Source organism: Notechis scutatus, chromosome Z (genome assembly GCF_049901735.1).
Source record: "Notechis scutatus isolate UNSWTSFEM ecotype Mainland chromosome Z, rNotScu1.2, whole genome shotgun sequence".
NCBI classification, from domain to species: Eukaryota; Metazoa; Chordata; class Lepidosauria; order Squamata; family Elapidae; genus Notechis; species Notechis scutatus.
This window is the reverse complement of record NC_142025.1, coordinates 117,683,414-117,703,554: the sequence shown is the minus strand read 5'-3', so window position 1 is coordinate 117,703,554 and position 20,141 is coordinate 117,683,414. Positions and strand designations below refer to the sequence as shown.

Here is a 20,141-nt window from a genome sequence, read left to right as displayed (position 1 = left end):
ATATCATCAGTGCTAGAAGGGAGTAGGGCTTGTGGAGCAGAGGAGAAGCGGGGAGGAGGAAGAGCAAAAGGTGATGGAGGAGGAGGAGGTGGGAAGGAGGAGGAGGAGGAGACAAGGGCGAGGAAGAGGAGGGGGAAGAAGAGGAAGTGGAGGACTTGGGATCCTTGGTGGTTTCTGAACTTGGTTGTTTTTTTGCAGATGTTTCATGACCCAACTAGGTAACAAGAGGTGGTATTCAGCAGGTTCTGACCAGTTCTGGAGAACCAGCAGTGGAAATTTTGAATAGTTTGGAGAACCAGCCAATACTGCCTCTGACTGGCCCCGCCCACATCTATTCTCCGCCTCCCAAGTCCCAGCTGATTGGCTGGGTCTTCTTTGGTTGCCCTGCACAGGAGAACGGAGCTGGAAAGCAGGTTAATGGGGTGGGGAGGGAATGGAGATTTTGCTGTATCCTTCCCCTGCCATGCCCACCAAGCCATCCCCATGGAATCAGTAGTAAATTTGTTTGAATCCCACCACTGTAGGTAACATCATCAGTGCTAGAAGGAAGTAGGGTTTGTGGAATTGAGGGGAAGGAGGAGGGGAGGAAGAAAGGAGGGGCAGGAAGTGGAAGAGACTATAGGTTCCTTGGTGCTTTCTGAGCTCCTCACCTGGTAGGTGAGCTCCTTGACGCGTCTCTCAAACTTGCGCATCCCTTTGATGTTCTCCGCGCTGCGTTTCTGCTCCCCTTCCAGCTCGTTCTCCAGCTCTCGCACTCGGGCCTCCAGTTTCTGAAGCTGCTTCTTGCCGCCCTTGAGGGCCAGCTGCTCCGCCTCGTCCAGACGCATCTGGAGGTCCTTGATGGTCTGCTCCATGTTCTTCTTCATCCTCTCCAGGTGGGCGCTGGTGTCCTGCTCCTTCTTCAGCTCCTCCGCCATCATGGCCGCCTGCCCCGTTCAAGAGGACGAGAGAAAAAAGATGTCCGCCAGGCTTCACTCTTTGCATTAATTGGGAAATCAGTCCTAAATACACATTCTAATTATTCATGTCAACATTACAGGTCCTCTTTTGATGCTCGTGGTGGACCAAAGCAAAGGACGACCTGGAGATGTGTCTCCTTTTAGATCAGGGGTCTCCAAAGTTTAAGACTTGTAGACTTCAACTCCCAGAATTCCCCAGCCAGGCATGGAAGTACCCAGAACTGAAGTCCATAAGTCCACAAGTTGTCAAGTTTGGAGACCCCCTGATTTAAGAAGAAAGAATCAAATGGTCATTATGGACCATTCGTGGTCAACCTCCGTCCATGATCTCACTCTCACGTACATCTGTGATAGCTTTCTTGGCCTTCTCCTCAGCGTTCCTGCACTCCTGCACAGCTTCTTCCACTTCTGATTGAAGCTGGGTCAGGTCAACCTCCATCTTCTTCTTTTGATTGATGAGGCTGGTGTTCTGGAGAAAAGGGGCAATCAAATTAGTGAGTCAAGCCACAATAGGAGAAATGAAAGACCAACTGACAGGTCTGAACGATTGGTGTCTTCATGTAGCATGGGACCTATGAAGGTCAAAGATGGCGTGAAACCATCCAGAGCCTACTTTATTCTCTCAATCTACATCCAGAACCTATTTTGTTCCCTCAGAATCTACATCCATAACTTATTTTATCTCCTCAGAACCTATATCCAGAACCTATTTTATTCCCTCAGAACATTCAGAAATTATTTTATTCCCTCAGAATTTACATCCAGAACCTACTTTATTCCCTCAACCTTCATCTAGAACCGATTTCATCTCCTCAGAACCTACATCCAGTACCTATTTTATTCCCTCAGAATTTACATCCAGAACCTACTTTATTCCCTCAACCTTCATCTAGAACCTATTTCATCTCCTCAGAACCTACATCCGGAACCTATTTTATTCCCTCAGAATTTACATCCAGAACCTACTTTATTCCCTCAACCTTCATCTAGAACCTATTTCATCTCCTCAGAACCTACATCCGGAACCTATTTTATTCCCTCAGAATTTACATCCAGAACCTAATTTATTCCCTCAACCTACATCCAGAACCTACTTTATCTCTTCAGAGCCTACACCCAGAACCTATTTTATTCCCTCAGAACTTACATCCAGAACCTACTTTATTCCCTCAACCTTCATCTAGAACCCATTTCATCTCTTCAGAACCTACATCCGGAACCTATTTTATTCCCTCAGAACTTACATCCAGAACCTACTTTATTCCCTCAACCTTCATCTAGAACCCATTTCATCTCTTCAGAACCTACACCCAGAACCTATTTTATTCCCTCAGAACTTACATCCAGAACTGTTTTATTCCCTCAGAACCTACATCCAGAACCTACTATATTCTTTCAACCTTCATCCAGAACATATTTTATTCCCTCAGAATCTACATCCGGAACCTATATTTTCCTCTCAGATCCTACGTCCAGAATCTATTTTATTCCCTTAGAACCTATGTCCAGAACCTACTTTATTCTCTTAATCTTCATCCAGAACCTATTTTTTGGAATTCTGGAAGTTGAAGTCCACTCATCTTAAAAGTTGCCACGGTTGAGGAACATAGCCAATGTGAGTCTTTTTCTAAAACTTCCAACCTTCAGCACCTATAGTTGTCTGAACAGGCTCTGGATAGCTTCTCCAAGCTTATCTCTGTGGTTCCACTGAACCAAATTCAAAGAAACATGGAGAAGGATCAGCTGGCTTCTCCTCACCTGCGAATGGAGGAGCTGGACTCTCTCACTGGCCTCCGTCAGTTCCTGTTCTGCCAGTTTCCGCCCACGTTCTGTCTGCTCCAATACACTGCGTAGCTCTTCCAGCTCAGCCTGCAGCAGTGTATTCCGCCGTTCCACGATGGCGATGTTCTCCTTCAGGTCCTCGTTGGCTCGAAGGGCATCATCCAGCTGAATCTGATTGTCCTGGATCACCAAAAAACACACAGCATGGAGCAAACCTATCGACCCCGAAAACCAGGGATGAGTGAGGAAGATCTGAAGGGTTCCATATCTCCTTACCTTGAGGTGGGCATGAGCGATCTTGAGGTGCTTCTGAACTTCAGCGGCCACCCGATTCGCTTGGCTGAGCTGGATCTCCATGTCGTTGAGGTCGCCCTCCATCTTCTTCTTGATCCTCAAGGCCTCATTGCGGCTGCGGGTCTCGGCATCCAGGGAAGCTTGGAGTGAATCCACCATCCTCAGGTGATTCCGCTTGGCCTGCTCCATCTCCTCGTCCTTCTCGGTCAACTTGCGTTCTATTTCGGCCTTGATCTGGTTGAACTCCAGCTGAGCTCGGAGGATCTTGCCTTCCTCGTGTTCCAGAGAGGCCTGAGGAATCAAGGAATTATGGGAATCAATCAATCAATCTTTATTATGCTCAACAGGCCAGCAAAGAATTATGGGTAAAATGGTGAAGGAAAAAGTAAAACAAAAAAAAGAATAGTATTGAGATCTGGAAGCCTTCTTAGTTCTAGATTACTTTTCAAGGAGACAACCAATCTAGAACTAAGGAGAAATTTCCTGACAGCTAGAACAATTAACTAGTGGAATGACTTGTTTCCAGAAGCTGTGGTGTTCCAAAATCCAAGGTTTTTGAAGGGATTGGACAACCATTTAGTATAGATTCTCCTGCTTGAGCAAGGGGTTGGACTAGAAGACCTCCAAGGCCCCTTCATAAAGCATTGGCCCATTAGAAAAAAAGTGACTCTAAAAATTACCTCAAATTAGAGTCGCTTTCTTTCTAATGGGCCAAGGCTTTATGAGTTAGCAGCTTCCTTCCTTGTCCTTTTTTTCTAAAATTCCACTTATTTTTTTTAATGGAATCTGGGCTGTGGAATCAATGTGATATCTGCAGGTTTGTTTTTTTTACACAATCTGGATTTGCAGTGTTGTTTTCTTTTAAAAGGCAGTAGAAACAGAAAATCTTATAGGGATAGCACTGTGAAAATACTTAGCTCTCCTGTGCCTTTTATTCCAGATTCTGCTGTTCTCTTTAGCTCTTTTGTGCTTTTAATTAAATGCTTCCTATTCCAGATTCTGTTTATCTCTCTTGTGCTTTTAATTAAATGCTTCCTATTCCAGATTCTGCTCTGTTTTCTTTAGCTATTTTGTGCCTTTAATTAAATGCTTCCTATCCCAGATTCTGTTTAGCTCTCTTGTGCTTTTAATTAAATGCTTCCTATTCCAGATTCTGCTCTGTTTTCTTTAGCTATTTTGTGCCTTTAATTAAATGCTTCCTATCCCAGATTCTGTTTAGCTCTCTTGTGCTTTTAATTAAATGCTTCCTATTCCAGATTCTGTCCTGTTCTCTCTAGCTCTTTTGTGCCTTTCATTAAATGCCTCCTGTTCCAGAATATTGCCTCTCTTTGAGAATAGGTGAAATCAGTGAGTAAAGCAGCTTGTCTCCCTTCCCACCTGGGAAGGGACTCTAACTACTGCTTCAGATGCTTTAAATTGCTTTTATAGTGAAATAGGAGAGACATAAGAGAGGGGGAAAATGTGATGTTTTAAGGGAAGGTAAGCAAGGAACCTCACCTCTGCCTCCTCCAGAGCGGCCTGTAAGTCCACTTTCTCAGACTCCAGCTGCTTCCTCACTTTTTCCAGCTCATGCATACTTTTGGCCCCTTGGCTCAGCTGTTCGGTGAGATCCGAAATCTCCTCTGTGGATAGAGAGGAAGGAAGAGATTTGGGCCACGCTCTGAGGAAGGGGAGGAGGAGAGGGAAGGGATATCGCTCAACATCTGGCACCACCAAGCAAGGAGGCTTTGAGGAGCCACTTCTGCCCCTCCTCCTGCCCACCCAGTTCAACCCACCTTGCAAGTTCTTGTTCTCTCTTCTTAAGGTCTCCAGGAGTTCCAGGGACTCCTCATAGGCGTTCTTTAGCTTGAAGAGCTCGGTGCTGAGGGAACGGGACTCTTTCTGGGACGCCTCTAGTTCTGCCTGAGATTCTTCGTTCTTCTGCTTCCATTCGGAGAGGATCTGAGGCGGAAGAGGAGGAGGGAGGCAAAAGAGTCGGGTTTCTTCTTTTTCTTTTATCCTATTTCCTTCTTCTCCTTCCCCTTCTCCTCCTCCTCCTTCTCCTTCATTTCTCCTTCCTCCTCTTTCTTATCCCCTTCCCCTTTCATCCTTCTCCTCCTCTCCCCTTTCTCTTTCCCCTTTTCTTTCCCTCCTCCCTCTCCCCTTCTCCTCCCCTCCCCTTCTTTTTCCTTTTTCTCCTTCTCCTTTTCCGCTCCTCCCCTTCTCCTTTCATCCTCCTCCTTCTCTCCCCTTTCTCTTTCCCCTTCTTTCCCTCCTCCCTTTTCTTTCCCTTCTCCTCTTCCACTTACCCTCATTTGTCCTCTTTTCCTCCTCCTCCTCCTTTCCTTCTTTCATCCTCTTTCACTTTTCCTTTCCCCTCCCCCTCCTCCCCTTCCACTTCCCCTCCTCTTTCTCCTCTTTTCCTTCTCCTCCATCCTCCTCCTCTTCCGTTTCCCTTTCCTTTCTTTTTCCTCTTCCCCCCTATACAGGCAGTCACGACAGCAATTTCTGTTGATAAACGATGTAGTCTGACATGTGACTGCATTGCTTAGCGACAGCAATCCCTGAAGTCCTGCTTGTCATTGTTAACTGAATCCCACAGTTATTAGGCAAGGCAATTTCCTGGTGGCTTCCCACAACCAAAGTCATTGGGGAAGCCAGAAGGAACTACCAAGTCCCAGACACGCAGGCAAGTGAATGCTTCCAACTGAACTGGAGCAGTGTCCTCTATGGGACCCGAGACGGATGGTCTCTGTGAACCTCACCTTATCGAAGTTCCTTTGCTTCTTGTCCAGGGCAGCTGCGGCCGCGTTCGAGCGCTCCACATCCACCATCAGATCTTCAATCTCGTTCTGCAGGCGGTGTTTGGTCTTCTCCAGCGACGAACACTTGGCGTTCACCGCCTCCACGGCTTCCTCCGCCTCCTGCAGCCTCTGGGCCAGCTTCTTCCTGGCACATGAGGACAACCAAGAGAAGGTTACCTGTGGAGGAGGACTTCTCCTTCCCACAGCTGATGGGGAAAGCAAGTCCCCCGTTCTTCTCTGGATGAAGAACACCACGAGTGGCCAGCCCAATCCAACTGATCATCTCATGCTCTGCGACAGATTTGTAAATAAGGTGGAAACCATAAATTTGGAGTCTGGAAGATATATAGTCCTCCCTTGCTCGTTTTGGCTCTGTAGGACAAAGATAAGTTTTTGGTCCTCAAAACCAGGACATCCCCCCCAGCAAAACCATCCCTACCCACCTACCTTGGTGTTTTTAAGTGGGGAAATCTCCTCCAACCAACAAGCTTTTTGCTCGTCTTATACACTGTCGAGGTCAAATATAACCCGAGCCAAAAGCTTCTTCATTAGAGGAAGCACCGGTGAAAAGAGATGCCCGGGGTCTTGAGGGCAGGTGTTCTGACCCAGCTCCCCAAACACGACAAACCCTCTGATGTGAATTTAAAAGATTCCTTTAATTAGGAGCGCTGGCAGCCCCGGTGAAAAGTTTCTCTCGCAGGCTAACAAGTCCGTCCGTCCGGAAGATGAATAGTTGTCTGTCACATCTATTCATCTCCGCCCCCTGCCTTTTACCCCCAGAGCTAGGGTGGGGTCTCACTAGTAGCGGTGGCTCTTCCTTCCCAAGGACCGGCCCATAGATTTCCACTGCTCTCCTCTCCTCTGCCTTCTGCTCATCCGTGCGTCAGGCACTGGACCCAGCTGTTCCTCCTCTTCCTCATTAGCCACTTCCAGACATGTTGACTCTCCATCTGAGGGTTGATGGATGGCCCAGGCTCCCCCTCTCCCTCCCTCCCCTCCTCCCCCCCCCTCTCTGCCAGCTCCATTCCCTCTTCCCCCTTGGAGCATCTCAGGTTGTCCTGATGCTAACCCTGACTCCCACACCTCCTCTTCCTCCCCCTCCTCTGATTCAGTTGTTGGAGGGGCCAGCAGCCAACAGGCCACAACAGGAGGGGTAGAGAAGACACGGGAAGGGAGGAAGGAGGACAAACGCATATATGGGGCACATGTTTATGAGGCACAAAAATATGGAGGCCAGAAGCTATGAACAGTTCCCAAACGAGGGTTTCGAGACTCCGATGTCCTTCCTCAATAGCTCAATCTCATCCTGGAGAGGTTGTCAAAACACACAGTAGTCCAGATAGAAAATATTGCCATCTATAAGCCCTTCCAAAATCAATTTTGGATACAGGTAGTCCTTGACTTACAACCCGTTCATTTAATGACCATTCGAAGTGATGACTTTGTTGGAAAAAAAAAAGACCGACAAACTCGTCTTCACACTTACAACTGTCAGAGTCCCTGAGGTCCCAGGATCAAATTTCGGATGCTTGGCGACTGGCATGTATATATGACAGTGGTACTGTCCCAACGTGTTCTGATCCAACCCTGTTACCAGCAAGAAAATCTCAAACAAACGCAGCAACTCAAACCTTCATAGCTTTAATCTACAAATAACTTCTTTGTAGATAAAAGATGGCTTGAAGCCAATTAGTCCAACCAAAAAAGCCTTGACAGAACTCTTCAGATAATCCAGAGTCTCTACACATAATGCTGAGTCCTCAGAACGTTTTTGCTTTCTGCAAAAGCAAAAACCTTTTGAAACCAGGCTTATATTCCCTGGAGGGAGGGGCCATTACGTTGCATCCTTACTCCCGAGTCGCCTGTGCTGCTCCAGTTGTTCTCTTCTACGAATCATCCTGCACTCACACACACTTGGCACAGGCTCCTCGGGAACCTCCTCATCACTGCTACCAGCTCCCACAATCCCTGAAGGCAGCAGTCCACTCCCTGATGGTCCCAGCCCCTCATCCGAGTCCTCACTCTCCTCCACCGTCCACACCTGCTGCCGGCTTACCACAACACGAGGTCACATGATCACCATTTGTAACTTTCCCAGCTGGCTTTGGACATAAGCAAAGTCAACAAGGGAAGCTGGATTCACTTAACGACATGACCAACCACCACAGCAAAAATGGTCATAGAATTGAGCACAACTCCCTTAAGCGGTGGTATCTCCAAGCATGAACACCATGTCGAAAGTCATGCTTGTTGGTGATCCAAGGTGGCCATCTACCTTGCCCATCCTGGCCTCTTGAATTCATCTCCCTCACTTACTTGGCGTCCTCCAGCTCCTCCGTTCTCTGGATGGCATCCGTTTCATACTTGGTTCTCCACTGGGCCACCTCCGAGTTGGCCTTGGAGAGGACACGCTGGAGCTCAGCTTTGGCCTCCATCTCTTCCTCATACTGTTCCCTCAGAAGGTCGCAGTCGTGGCGGGAGGACTGCAAAGCATGCGCTAGAGCGTTTTTGGCCTACGGCAGCGAGGAACATGTGTCAGTTTGGAGGATGCCCATCACACCTCCTACCTTCATCTCAAAAACCCAGACCCACATTTCCCAAGTGACGTTTCTTCACCTTGGTCTCCTCTTCCAGTTGTCTCTTGAGATCCTCCATCTGTTGTGTGTAGGATTGTTTCCCACGGGTCAGCTGGGAAACAAGGGCCTCTTTCTCTTCAAGCTGTCGGGCGAGTTCTCCTGAGGGCGGGAAAGGAGGAAAGGTGGGTGCCAGAAGCCACACGAGATAGAAGTTTCCTCTTGGGTGGACCTCATAAAGAGGTGTAGAAAAACAAGAGGGAGACACAAAGAGGCAACTGGATTGTCTTTATTTTTCCTTGAAGACCTTTTTCTTCTCATCCAAGAAGCTTCTTCAGTGCTGACTGAATGGTGGAGAACGGTAGGATTTATATTCCTTGCAGTCATCTGGTCGCTAGTACTTTCTCTGAAAGTTGTTGAGGCCACTTGGAGATTTATCGGTGCCCTCAGGATCTCTAGAGTAGTGCAAATGGATTTTAAATGTTTACAATACACTCTTTTCAGCAGTTCCAAGAAAGTTCCACACCCATTTGCACTATTCAGGAGGCCCTAAAGGCACAGATAAACCTCCAAGTGGCCTCAATGACTCTCAAAGGGAATACTAATGACCAGATGACTGCAAATGAATATAAATCCTTCCATCCTCCACCATTCAGTCAGAACTGAAGAAACTTCTTGGATGAGAAGTGAAAGATCTTCAAGGGGAAAAAAAGCCCAGTTGTCTTTTGGAGAACTACTTTTGGGACAACCATGACCTGGACGAAGGAGAACCAACATAGACAACAAGAGGGAGAAATATGGTAGCCAGTACCATTTTCAGTGAGCAGTTTCGCTCGCTGGGTGTTTGTGTCATTCAGGGTCCGTTGAGTCTCCTCCAACTTGGCGCGGTGATCTGTAGACTGGTCCTCGATGGTACGGCACATCTTCTCCAAATTTGCCTGCCAGGAAACAGAAGAATTAAACCCGAAGAAAGCCTGGCAGAAGCTAGAGCACGTTCTCCAACAAAGCCACATGGTGGTTAACTTCACTTGAAAGGACCTAGGCATGGAAGATGCCTTCAACCACTGGAACAAGATGGTTTTGGGGATCTCAGAGGTGAGTTGTAGAGTTTCCCTGTGCAGGATACCAAACCTATGGCTTGTGAGGTGGTCCTACGTGAGGGACATCTTACTAATCCTATATCAGTTGATGGTAGTAGCATCTATGACATTTAAGGTCCTGAAGCCAGTCCAGGAGAAGGTGCCCAGCTTGGCTTCTAGTACTTATTTTCCTTACTAATGGAAGAGAAGAGAATATTGGTAGCTCAGAGATCAACTGTGAGGTTCTTTGAGTTGTAGATGTTTCATGACTAAACTAGAGAACATAATCAGTGCTAGAAGGGGTTTGTGGAGAGGAGGAGGAGGAGGAGGAGGAGGAGGAGGAAAAGGACAACTGTGGGATCCTTGGTTGTTTTCTTGCCAATATTTCATAACCCATGTAGAGTGGTGTAGTGGCCTAGAGATTGAGCTCTTGCCTCATAATCAGGAGGCTGTGAGTTCAATCCTGGGTAGAGGCAGATATTTCTCTCTCTGGACGCAATGAGAATATATCTGCTGGAAAAAAAACCTCCGCATTGGTGACAGGGAAGGGCATCCGGCCTTAGCTCCATTCAGTGGCCCAGACTCCACCCCGCAAAGGATCATGGGGTCATTAAAAGAGGATGATGATAATATCATGACCCAACTAGGTAACATCATCAGTGCTAGAAAGGAGTGGGGTTTTGGGAGAGGAGGAAGGGAAGGACAACTGTTTTTGGGGCTCTCTGAGCTGGGTTGCTTGCTTGCCGACATTTCATAATACAACTAGGGAACATCATCAGTGCTATATTGATGACTGATGATGTTCCCTAGTTGGGTCATGAAACGTCTTCAAGAAAACAACCCAGCTCACAGAGCACCAGGGACCCCAGATTTTCCTCCCAGCGTCCACCTGTAGACCCTGTCACACCCATCTACCCAAGAATGAGTTTGTGTCATCCACAGCCCACTTGGCTGGTATTGGGACCCTCCCCTCTACTGACACAACACCTTGGCCTTCAGAATCTGCTCCATATTGGAGGCCACGTCGTCGAGTTCTAGCTTCAGCTCGCTCTTCTCCTTCTCCAGCTTCTGCTTCACCCGCTGCAGGTTGTCGATCTGCTCGCCCAGCTCCGCCACGGAATCCGCGTGCTTCTTGCGCAAGGTGGCCGCCGTGGCCTCGTGCTGCAGCGTGGCCTCTTCCAGGTCGCGTCGCATCTTCTGGAACTCGGCCTCCCGCTTCTTATTCAGCTCGATCTGCACCGAGTTGGCTCCTCCGGCCTCCTCCAGGCGCTCGCTGATCTCTTCCAGTTCTCGTGAAAGGTCCGAGCGCTGTTTCTCCACCTTGGCACGAGCCGCGCGTTCTGCCTCCATCTCCTCTTCCAGCTCCTCGATCCGTGCCTGAACAGTGGGAAAAAGACAAATCGCTAGATTCTTCAATCTTCTAGATCAGGGCTCCCCAACCCCCACCCACCCCCGAGCTGCAGACCAATACCGGTCCGTGGCCTGTTAGGAACCGGTAGACGCAGCTGAAGGTGAGTGCCAGGTGAGCAAGCGGAGCTAACAGCTTCATCTGTGCATGCACAGGGTCTAGTTTGCATGCAAAACCATCCACCACCCCAGTGGTGAGATTCAATTTTTTTTACTACTGGTTCTGAGGACGTGGTCAGGTGGGTGTGACCAGGTGGTCACGTGATTAGGTGGGTGTGGCTATGTGGTGGTTTTCCCCCCACATAGATTTCTTGCTTTCTAACTAATCTTTTTTTTTAAAATAAATTTTATTGATTTTACAATTAAAACAGACCAACAACACATACATAAATGTAAGAGAGAAAAAGAAAAGAAGAAAGGAAGAAGAAAATAGAAAGAAAAAGATAGAAAACAATCAAAAACATGTTCATCTTCAACAGTTTGTGAGACCTCCTTTTTATCCTTATTTTATGCCATATACATGCTTAATCCTTACATATATCCGTATATCACTACTACGGTTCTATCCTATCCTCTTTTGCCTTTTAGTGTGAAGTCTATCTTTGGTCTATCCATTTGTACCAGCAGTTCCAGCTGTTGTAGTATATTGAAGTGTCTTTATTTTTTAATGCCAAGGTTAATTTGTCCATTTCTGCACAACTTGAAATTTTTTGAATAATCATCTCCTCTGATGGAACATGAGGCTGTTTCCAACATTGTCCAAAAGCCAATCTAGCTGCTGTCAAAATATGTACTATTATATATTTCACTTTTTTTGGTATTTGTTTATCAAAGATCCCTAATAGAAAGGACTCTGGTTTGAATTCGATATGTTCTCTTGTCATTTCCTCCAGCCAATTTCTAATTTTCTGCCAATATTTTTGAGCTTCTGCACAGGACCACGCTTTCTAGCTAGTTACGCCCTTTCCTGGACCAGCAATCCCTACTCACGGTCACTCATGCCCTAGTCCAGGGGTGTCAAACTCACATCATCATCACATGACATATTGTGACTTTTTCCCCTTCGCTAAACCGGGGGTGAGTGTGGTCAATGCGTATAGCGCATCTGGCCCACGGGCCGCGAGTTTAACACCCCTGCCCTAGTCATTTCCTGCCTTGACTATTGCAACGTGCTCTACATGGGGCTGCTGCAGTTGGTGCAAAATGCAGCGGTCCGTGTGGTTTTGTGCAGATCTCGGTGTGTCCACAGGTATCACCTCTCCTGTGGGAGTTTCATTTATTGCCGATTTGCTTTAGGGTGCAATTCAAGGTGATGGTTGTCACCTTTAAAACCCTTCACGGTTTTGGACTAGGTTATCTGAAGGACCATCTCTTGCCGGTCATATCTACCCGACCCACCAAGGCAAGGAGGCAAGGAATGTTGTGGGTCCCATCCCTTAGCCTAGGCCAAGAGAGATATACCTGGTGGGACCCAGAAGAAGGACCTTGTCTGTGGTGGCTCCCTCTCTCTGGAACATCATTCCCCCGGAGATTAACCTGGCCCCTATTCTGACACTCTTCCGGAAAGCGCTGAAGACCTAGTTATGCCAGATGGCCTGGGAAACCTAAAGCGGGATGGAGCCCATTAAATGGCTCGTGTGATGTGGTGTCGCCAAGGTGGGGGGGGTTATTATATATGTTATTAATTCATTCTTTGACTATGCTCTTTTATTGGTTTTACTTTTTTTATATATGATGTTTTTATATTGAGATTATATTTGCTGGATATAACTCCGCGTTGGTGACAAGAAAAGCATCCGGCCAGTAATCGCTCAGCTCCATTCAGTCGCCCAAACTCTTCCCTGCAAGGGATTCTGGGGTCATTAAAAGATGATGATTATGGTGTTTTTTTATATTCCTGTAAGCTGCCTTGAGTCGCCATTGTGAATAGGCGGCAATATAATTTGTATAAATAAATAAATAAGCTTCACTTCCTGTGATTTAGGAAGGGGCAAAACAGAGGGATGGTGCAGAATTTGGGGGAATTTCTCCCTTTCCCTGACCGGAGCATCAAGCAAAATGTGTTTTTACCTGGAGCTCCTTGAGTTTCTTCTGCAGCTGTGAGGCCAGAGCTTGTTCGTCTTCAATCTTGCTGTTCTGCTGGTTGATATCAAACTCTTTCCTGCCAAAGAGAATTCTGGAAAGTAAAACCCTTCTCCATAAAGGGAGTCCTCATCTTATAACAAGCAGTTCATTTAGCGACCAGTACCACGGCACTGAAAAAAGTGACAATTTCTCAGACTTACAACCTTTGCAGCATCCCTGTTGTCTCACCCGTGATTGAAACTCAGTCGCTTGGCCACAGACTCATACTTACGATGGTTGTGGCGACCCAGGAGGTTAGCTGGACCCCTTTTTGTGACCAAGTCAATGGGGAAGCCAAATTCACGTAACAACCGGGTGATTCGTTTAACGGGGATTCGCTTAACTCATGTGGCAAGAAAGGTCATTAAAAGCTACAAATAATTCGCTTAAGAAATGTCCCGCGTAGCAAGAGACATTTTGAGCTCAATTGTGGTCGTATGTTGAGGACTGTCTCTATCCATCTGATCCAAGGGTGTGGTTCAACTGGTGTAACAACCGGTTCGGTGAGCGTGCGTTTGCACCAAACGTGCACTTCGCACATGCGCAGAAGGTTTGCTACTGGCCTGCTCCTGCAATCCTGCCCTCTCCCTCTGTGTTAAACAGCTGACGCACGGCAATTCACTGTGCTGCCCGAAACAGCTGAGCTTGAAAACCAGGAAATAAAGGTCAGAATAGAGGCAGGGCAGGTGGGCGGGCCCAGCAGCTGATCGTTGGAGCAAACCGGTTCGTTCATAGATGATCCTCGGAGCTACTGGTTCAACCGAACTGGGCCGAACCGGTAGAATACCACCCCTGATCTGCAACTTCTTCAACTCTGCTCTGTTGCCCAAGTGTCACAGAGTGTCCAGCTTCTCAACCCACCTGGCAGTCTCCACTATGCAAGTAATCCTTGACTTACGGCCATTAGTTTAGCAGGTGTTTCAAGTTACGACGGCACTGGAAAAAGTGACTTACAACAGGTCCTGGCTCATGATCATTACAATGTCCCCGAGTTCGCAATTAGCTGGCCTCCAGCAAGCAAAGTTAATGGGAAAAGCTGCATTCGCTTAACAACTGTGAGATTCCCTTCACAACGTGCCAGCAAAAAGGTACTATTCTCCACAGCATGGTTAAATGGACTCTTTTATCTAAAGAAGAGAATAAATTCCATTTTGTTTCTATTGAGAAATGCCTTCCTGATTTTGGGCATGAGATGGGGGGGAAAAAGAAAAAAAACTTTGATTTTGTTTTTGCTGTTTAGATAAGTTTGTTGCTATAGGAATGGCTAGTATATATACTGCTGTATAAAAGTAAAAAGTTGAAGTTGTGATGTTATCTTATACTGTGCTAAAGAGGGAAGTCGATGCCTTTTTCTTACCTCTTTACACCATATTTTCTCTTTCCTTCCTTCCTTCCTTCCTTCCTTCCTTCCTTCCTTCCTTCCTTCCTTCCTTCCTTCCTTCCTTCCTTCCTTCCTTCCTTCCCTACCTTCCTTTCTCTCTCTTTTCTTTCTTTCCTTATTTTCTTTTTTCTTTCTTTCTTTCTTTTGTTCTTTCTTTCTTTTGTTCTTTCTTTCTTTTGTTCTTTCTTTCTTTCTTTCTTTCTTTCTTTCTTTCTTTCTTTCTTTCTTTCTTTCTTTCTTTCTTTCTTTCTTTCTTTCTTTCTTTCTTCCTTTTCTTCCTTCCTTTCTCTCTTTCTTTCCTTCCTTCCTTTCTCTCTCTCTTTCCTTCCTTTCTCTCTCTTTCCTTCCTTCCTTCCTCCTCCCCCCAGTTTTCTGATTTTTTTTAAAATTTCTCTTTACATTTTATATTTTGATAAACTAATAAAAATGTATATTAAAAAACCAACCATAGCAAAAAGGTTGTAAAATCAGGCACAGTCATGGGATGCCTCACTTAATGACCACATTGCTTAACAACTGAACTTCCAAGCTCTATTGTGGTCGTAAGTCAAGGACTACCTAAACTTCTGGACTCTATCTGTATTTTTCCCACCCCATAAAACTGGGCTACAGAACTCTATAAACTGGGATTTCTGGATTCCAGGAACAATTAAGTCATTCTCCAGTTTGGAGAAGGAAGCTAATGCCTTCCCAACCAGTTAAGGATGACAGAAATTCTGGTGGAATGATGAGACCAGTTTCATTTTCGTCCTTATTTTGGAGAAAAATATGAAAGCTTTTGCGCTTGGCAATTTTTGTGGGCGGGGGGACCCCCTGAGACTCTTGACTGGAGAACCCAAAAGTACAGAGCTGGCTCTTCCTTACTTTTTAATTTTCTCTTCCAGCTGTTGTTTGTCGTTCTCCAAGTCCATGATGTTCTCTTGTGCCAACTTAAAGTCTCCTTCAAGTTTTCTTTTGGACCGTTCGAGATCCATCCGGATTTTCCTCTCCTGTTCCAGAGAACCTTCCAGCTGTTGAGGGGAAGAGAGAGAAGAGAGGAGAGGGAGAGAGAGGAGGGAAGGGAGGGAGGGAGGGAGGGAAGGAGGGGGAAAGGAGGGAAGGAAGAAAGGAAGAAGGAAGGAAGAAGGGAGGAAGGAAGGAAGGAAGGAAGGAAGGAAGGAAGGAAGGAAGGAAGGAAGGAAGGAAGGAAGGAAGAAAGAAAGAAAGAAAGAAAGAAAGAAAGAAAGAAAGAAAGAAAGAAAGAAAGAAAGAAAGAGGGAGGGAGGGGGAAAGGAGGGAAGGAAGAAAGGAAGAAGGAAGAAAGGAGGGAGGGAGGGAAGGAAGGAAGGGGAAGAATGGAAGGAAGGAAGGAAGAAAGGAAGGAAGAAAGGAAGAAAGAAAGAAAGAAAGAAAGAAAGAAAGAAAGAAAGAAAGAAAGAAAGAGGGAGGGGAAAGGAGGGAAGGAAGAAAGGAAAAAGGAAGAAAGGAGGGAGGGAGGGAAGGAATGAAGGGGAAGAAGGGGAAGGAAGAAGAAAGAAAGAAAGAAAGAGGGAGGGAGGGGAAAGGAGGGAAGGAAGAAGGGAAGGAAGGAAGAAACAAGAGAAGGAAGGAAGAAAGAAAAGAAGGAAAAAAGAGAGAGGAAGGAAGGAAAGGAAAGAAATAAAGAAGGGAAAGAGAAGAAGGAAGGAAGGAAAAGAAAGAGAAGGAAGGAAGAAAAGAAGTAGAGAAGGGAAAGAGAGGAAGGAAGGAAAAAAAGAAGAGAAAAGAAGAGAAGAGGTGAAAAGAAGAAGAAGATTTTGAATACAAAACTGAATGCCACCAAATTGCCCTTTAAGTATAATCATGGACGATGGGCCACGCCACAAACCATGCCACCTTCACCCTCTGACTATCTCTGGATACTCCAGATTTAATATCCCTAGCAATCCATCACCAACCAGCACGAGCCAATATCGAAACATCCCGTAGCTTTTACTTCCCTTCTCTAACTCACTGGCGCATAAAACGAAGAAGCCAGGCCTATCCCAAACCTCTAGAAGATGTTCTCTAGATGTTGCCGAGGGCAATTAAGGACGGATGGACATCCCACCCCAGCCAAGGATTGCAAGGGTCCTAATCTTCCCACAAAGCTGCCCCCGTTGGTTAGAAAACCTCCATCCAGGTGGACCAAGAACCCCCGGATGACTGGACAGACACCTCCTGCCTCCCTCCACTCACATCGTCCACTTGTTGTTCCAGCTTCATCTTGGCTTTGCTCAGGCTGTTGACCTTGTCTTCTTCAACCTGGAAGTCATCCAACGCTTGTTGGTGGGCCTCCTGGAGGGATTTCTTCTCCTTGGTCAGTTTGGCGATGATCTCATCCAGACCGGCCATTTCTTCGGTCAGGTTTTTCACCTGAAAAGAGAACCAGTCTGAAGGTACTGTACCGGAGGTGGTATATTCAGCAGGTTCTGACCGGTTCTGGAGAGCCGGTAGCGTAAAATTTTGAGATTGGAGAGCCAGCAAATCCCACCTCCGACTGACCCCGCCCCCATCTATTCTCCACCTCCCCAATCCCAGCTGGTTGGCTGGGTCTTCTTTGGTTGCCCTGCACAGGAGAACGGAACTGGAAAGCAGGTTAGTGGGGTGGAGAGAGAATGGGGATTTTGCAATAACCTTCCCTTGCCACGCCCACCAAGCCTTCCTCAGCCTCCAGGACTGGCCCAGGTTCTCCCCCCACCCACAACCTCCTCACTACTGTCTGGCTCTGCTGCCAGCTCCGCTAGCCACCGGCGGGCCACAACACAACTGTGGTAATAAGTCGAGGACTACTTTCAATGTACCTTGTTCTCCGTGGCATGCTTCTCCTTCTCCACCTTGGCCAAAGTCAACTCCAGGTCATCAATATCTTTCTTGAGTTCCGAACATTCATCTTCCAGCTTCCGCTTCTTGGCAGTCAGTTCGGCGTTCATCTCCTCTTCATCTTCTATCCTTTCGGTCATCTCTTTCACCTTGGCCTCCAGTTGGATCTTGTTCTTGATCAGCTGGTCGCAACGTTCCTCCGCGTCGTTCAGATTGTCTTGTTCCTGGGGAGGAGGGGGAGAAAGGAAGGAGAGAAGAAAAGAAGAGCCAATAGAAGAGAAGATTCGCAGCTCAAGGGTTGAACTGTGGTGCTCTCCGAGCTGGGTGATTTTCAAGCACAGGTTTCAAGACCCAACTAGGGTATATCATCAGTGCTCGAAGGAGGAGGAAGGAAGAAGGAGGAGGAGAAGGAAGAGGAGGAAGAGGAGGAGGAGGAAGGAGGAGGAGGAGAAGGAAGAAGAAGAGGAGGAGAAGGAAGAGGAAGAGGAGGAGAAGGAGAAGGAAGAGGAGGAAGAGGAGGAGGAGGAAGAAGGAGGAGGAGAAGGAAGAAGAGGAGGAGAAGGAAGAGGAAGAGGAGGAGAAGGAAGAGGAGGAAGAGGAAGGAAGAAGGAGGAGGAGGAAGGAAGGAGGAGGAAGGAAGGAGGAGGAGGAGAAGGAAGAAGAGGAGGAGAAGGAAGAGGAAGAGGAGGAGAAGGAAGAGGAGGAAGAGGAGGAGGAGGAAGGAAGGAGGAGGAGGAGAAGGAAGAAGAGGAGGAGAAGGAAGAGAAAGAGGAGGAGAAGGAAGAGGAGGAAGAGGAGGAGGAGGAGGAGGGCTGTGGAGTTCTTGCTGCTCTCTGAATTTGGTGGTTTCCTTGCAGACGTTTCATGGCCCAACTAGGGAACATTATCAGTGCTAGAAGTTTGCTCAAATCTCCCTCTCCCTTCTAGCACCGAATGATATAACCTCATTGGATCATGCGAGAAAGCAACCAACCTGAGAGATTTCCAAGTTTTCCATGTAAAGGAAGAACTCCAGAGCAAGGAGAAAAGATGTAAATCTCCGAGTTAAAAGGGAGAATAAAGTAGCCTAAATATACTCACAGCTTGGACTTGCAACTGGAGGTCGTTCTTCTCCTGGAGCAATGAAACCATTTTCTCCTCCAGCTCCTTTCTCCGGGTTTCTGACTTCTCCAGAGCTTCCTTCAACCTCCCGAATTCCTCTTTCATCGTCTGTGAAGAATGCAAGAATCACCAATCATCAATCAATCAATCAATCAATCAATCAAAATAGAGATGGAAAGGACATTGGAGGTCTTCTAGTCCAACCCCCTCCTCAAGCAGGAGCCTATATACCATTTCAGACAAATAGCTGTCCAGTCTCTTCTTAAAAACCTCCAGTGATGAAGCACCTACAACTTCTGGTGGCAAGCAGTTCCACTGGTTGATTTTCTCACTAACGGGAAATTTCTCCTTAGTTCCAGGTTGCTTCTCTCCTTGATTAGTTCCCACCCGTTGCTTCTTATCCTACCCACAGGTGCTTTGGAGAATAGCTTGACTCCCTCTTCTTTGTGGCAGCCCCTCAGATATTGGAAGACTGCTATCATGTCACCCCTAGCCTATCTTTTCATTAGACTAGACATATCCGGTTCCTGCAATCATTTTTATATGCAGGCCTTTAATGATCTTACAGGTAATCCTTGACTTACAATAGTTCATTTAATGACTGCAAAGTTACAATGGCACTGAAAAATGTGGCTTATGATCATTTTTCAAAGTTAAAAGAGCTTTGCAGCATTCACACCATCAAAATTTAGATGCTTGGTAACTGTTTCTTATTTATGACGGTTCAGTGTCCCGGGGTCATGGGATTCCCCTTTTGCGACCTGCAACCACTGCAAACAAGGTCATAAAAAGGGTCCCACGGTCCCCCACTTAATAACTAGCATGAGTTACAACCGTATTTCCTGTTAGAAATCCTGTTTATATATAGCACTACAGAGCAAACAAGGAGCACAATCACCATGTGCTTTGCTGCTCAATTGTTTTGAACTGAAACAGGAAACTCTATTTAGAACAAAAGAGCAGAGAGTATATATATCATAGATCCAAACTTGTAAACTACTGTAGTTTTGAACTGAAACAGGAAACTCTACTTAGAACAAAAGAGCAGAGAGTATATATCATAGGTCCAAACCTGTAAACTACTGTAGTTGTTGCATGGAAATATATTCCAACAATGAATTCCAACATTCCCGGATTCAATTACAGCTGTAAGTGGAGGATGGCCTGTGTAAATGTACATATAAATGTAACTCTTTTGTATTTTTAAGGTTTTAATTATGGGGACATTGTTTGCTGCCCAGAGTCAATTCTACTGAGACGGAAAGCTATTAAAAAGAATGAATGAATGAATGAATGAATGAAAGCAGTCACCTGCATTTCTTTCTCAGTTTCCGCGCTCTTCAGCAGAGGTTTGATCTTGAAGAACAGCTTCATCCAAGGCCAGTTTTTTACCCCCATAAAAGCTCGGATGTTGTACTGGATAATGAGCAAAGCGTCCCTGGTGGAAGGGACCAAGGAGAACCACACCATAACTTTTCAGAAAACCCCTTTCTCCCTCCGTCCCGCAGAATTCACGCCTCAAAAACCCTCGGAATTTCAAAGCATTCGACTATTGTTGCAATTCAAAGCAGAATGTGAAAAAAAAGCCCCCCCTTTTTTTCCAGCAGTGGACTCATTTAGGGACCATTCGTGATTACAACGGTGACGAAAAAATAATTTCCTGCCCAACCCTTACATTTACGCCTTTCACAGATCTGTAAAGCAAATGAAAGCTGGAGAAAGGTCCTAAAGATAATTGTCATTTCACTCCATAGCTGCTTCGCTTAACGACCAAATTGCTGGTCCTTGTTGCTAAATGAGGACTACCCAAATTGTTCCTTTATATTTTATAGGTTATA

At 46.4% G+C, this 20,141-nt stretch overlaps 1 protein-coding gene across 1 annotated transcript in view; it reads right to left on the bottom strand.

The window, feature by feature from the left end:
* LOC113422280 (myosin-6) overlaps nucleotides 1-20,141 on the bottom strand; it is a 67,084-nt gene that overhangs the window by 6,301 nt on the left and 40,642 nt on the right. The window contains exons 22-38 of the mRNA XM_087946368.1: nucleotides 19,615-19,741; nucleotides 18,283-18,411; nucleotides 17,184-17,426; nucleotides 16,579-16,755; nucleotides 15,247-15,392; nucleotides 12,948-13,038; nucleotides 10,458-10,847; nucleotides 9,203-9,329; nucleotides 8,435-8,553; nucleotides 8,135-8,331; nucleotides 5,780-5,963; nucleotides 4,811-4,976; nucleotides 4,533-4,657; nucleotides 3,018-3,326; nucleotides 2,718-2,921; nucleotides 1,303-1,428; nucleotides 651-926 (exon numbers count right to left, since the gene is read on the bottom strand). Coding sequence (XP_087802494.1) covers nucleotides 651-926; nucleotides 1,303-1,428; nucleotides 2,718-2,921; nucleotides 3,018-3,326; nucleotides 4,533-4,657; nucleotides 4,811-4,976; nucleotides 5,780-5,963; nucleotides 8,135-8,331; nucleotides 8,435-8,553; nucleotides 9,203-9,329; nucleotides 10,458-10,847; nucleotides 12,948-13,038; nucleotides 15,247-15,392; nucleotides 16,579-16,755; nucleotides 17,184-17,426; nucleotides 18,283-18,411; nucleotides 19,615-19,741 — 3,136 coding nt within the window. The remainder of the gene's footprint in view (nucleotides 1-650; nucleotides 927-1,302; nucleotides 1,429-2,717; nucleotides 2,922-3,017; nucleotides 3,327-4,532; nucleotides 4,658-4,810; nucleotides 4,977-5,779; nucleotides 5,964-8,134; nucleotides 8,332-8,434; nucleotides 8,554-9,202; nucleotides 9,330-10,457; nucleotides 10,848-12,947; nucleotides 13,039-15,246; nucleotides 15,393-16,578; nucleotides 16,756-17,183; nucleotides 17,427-18,282; nucleotides 18,412-19,614; nucleotides 19,742-20,141) is intronic.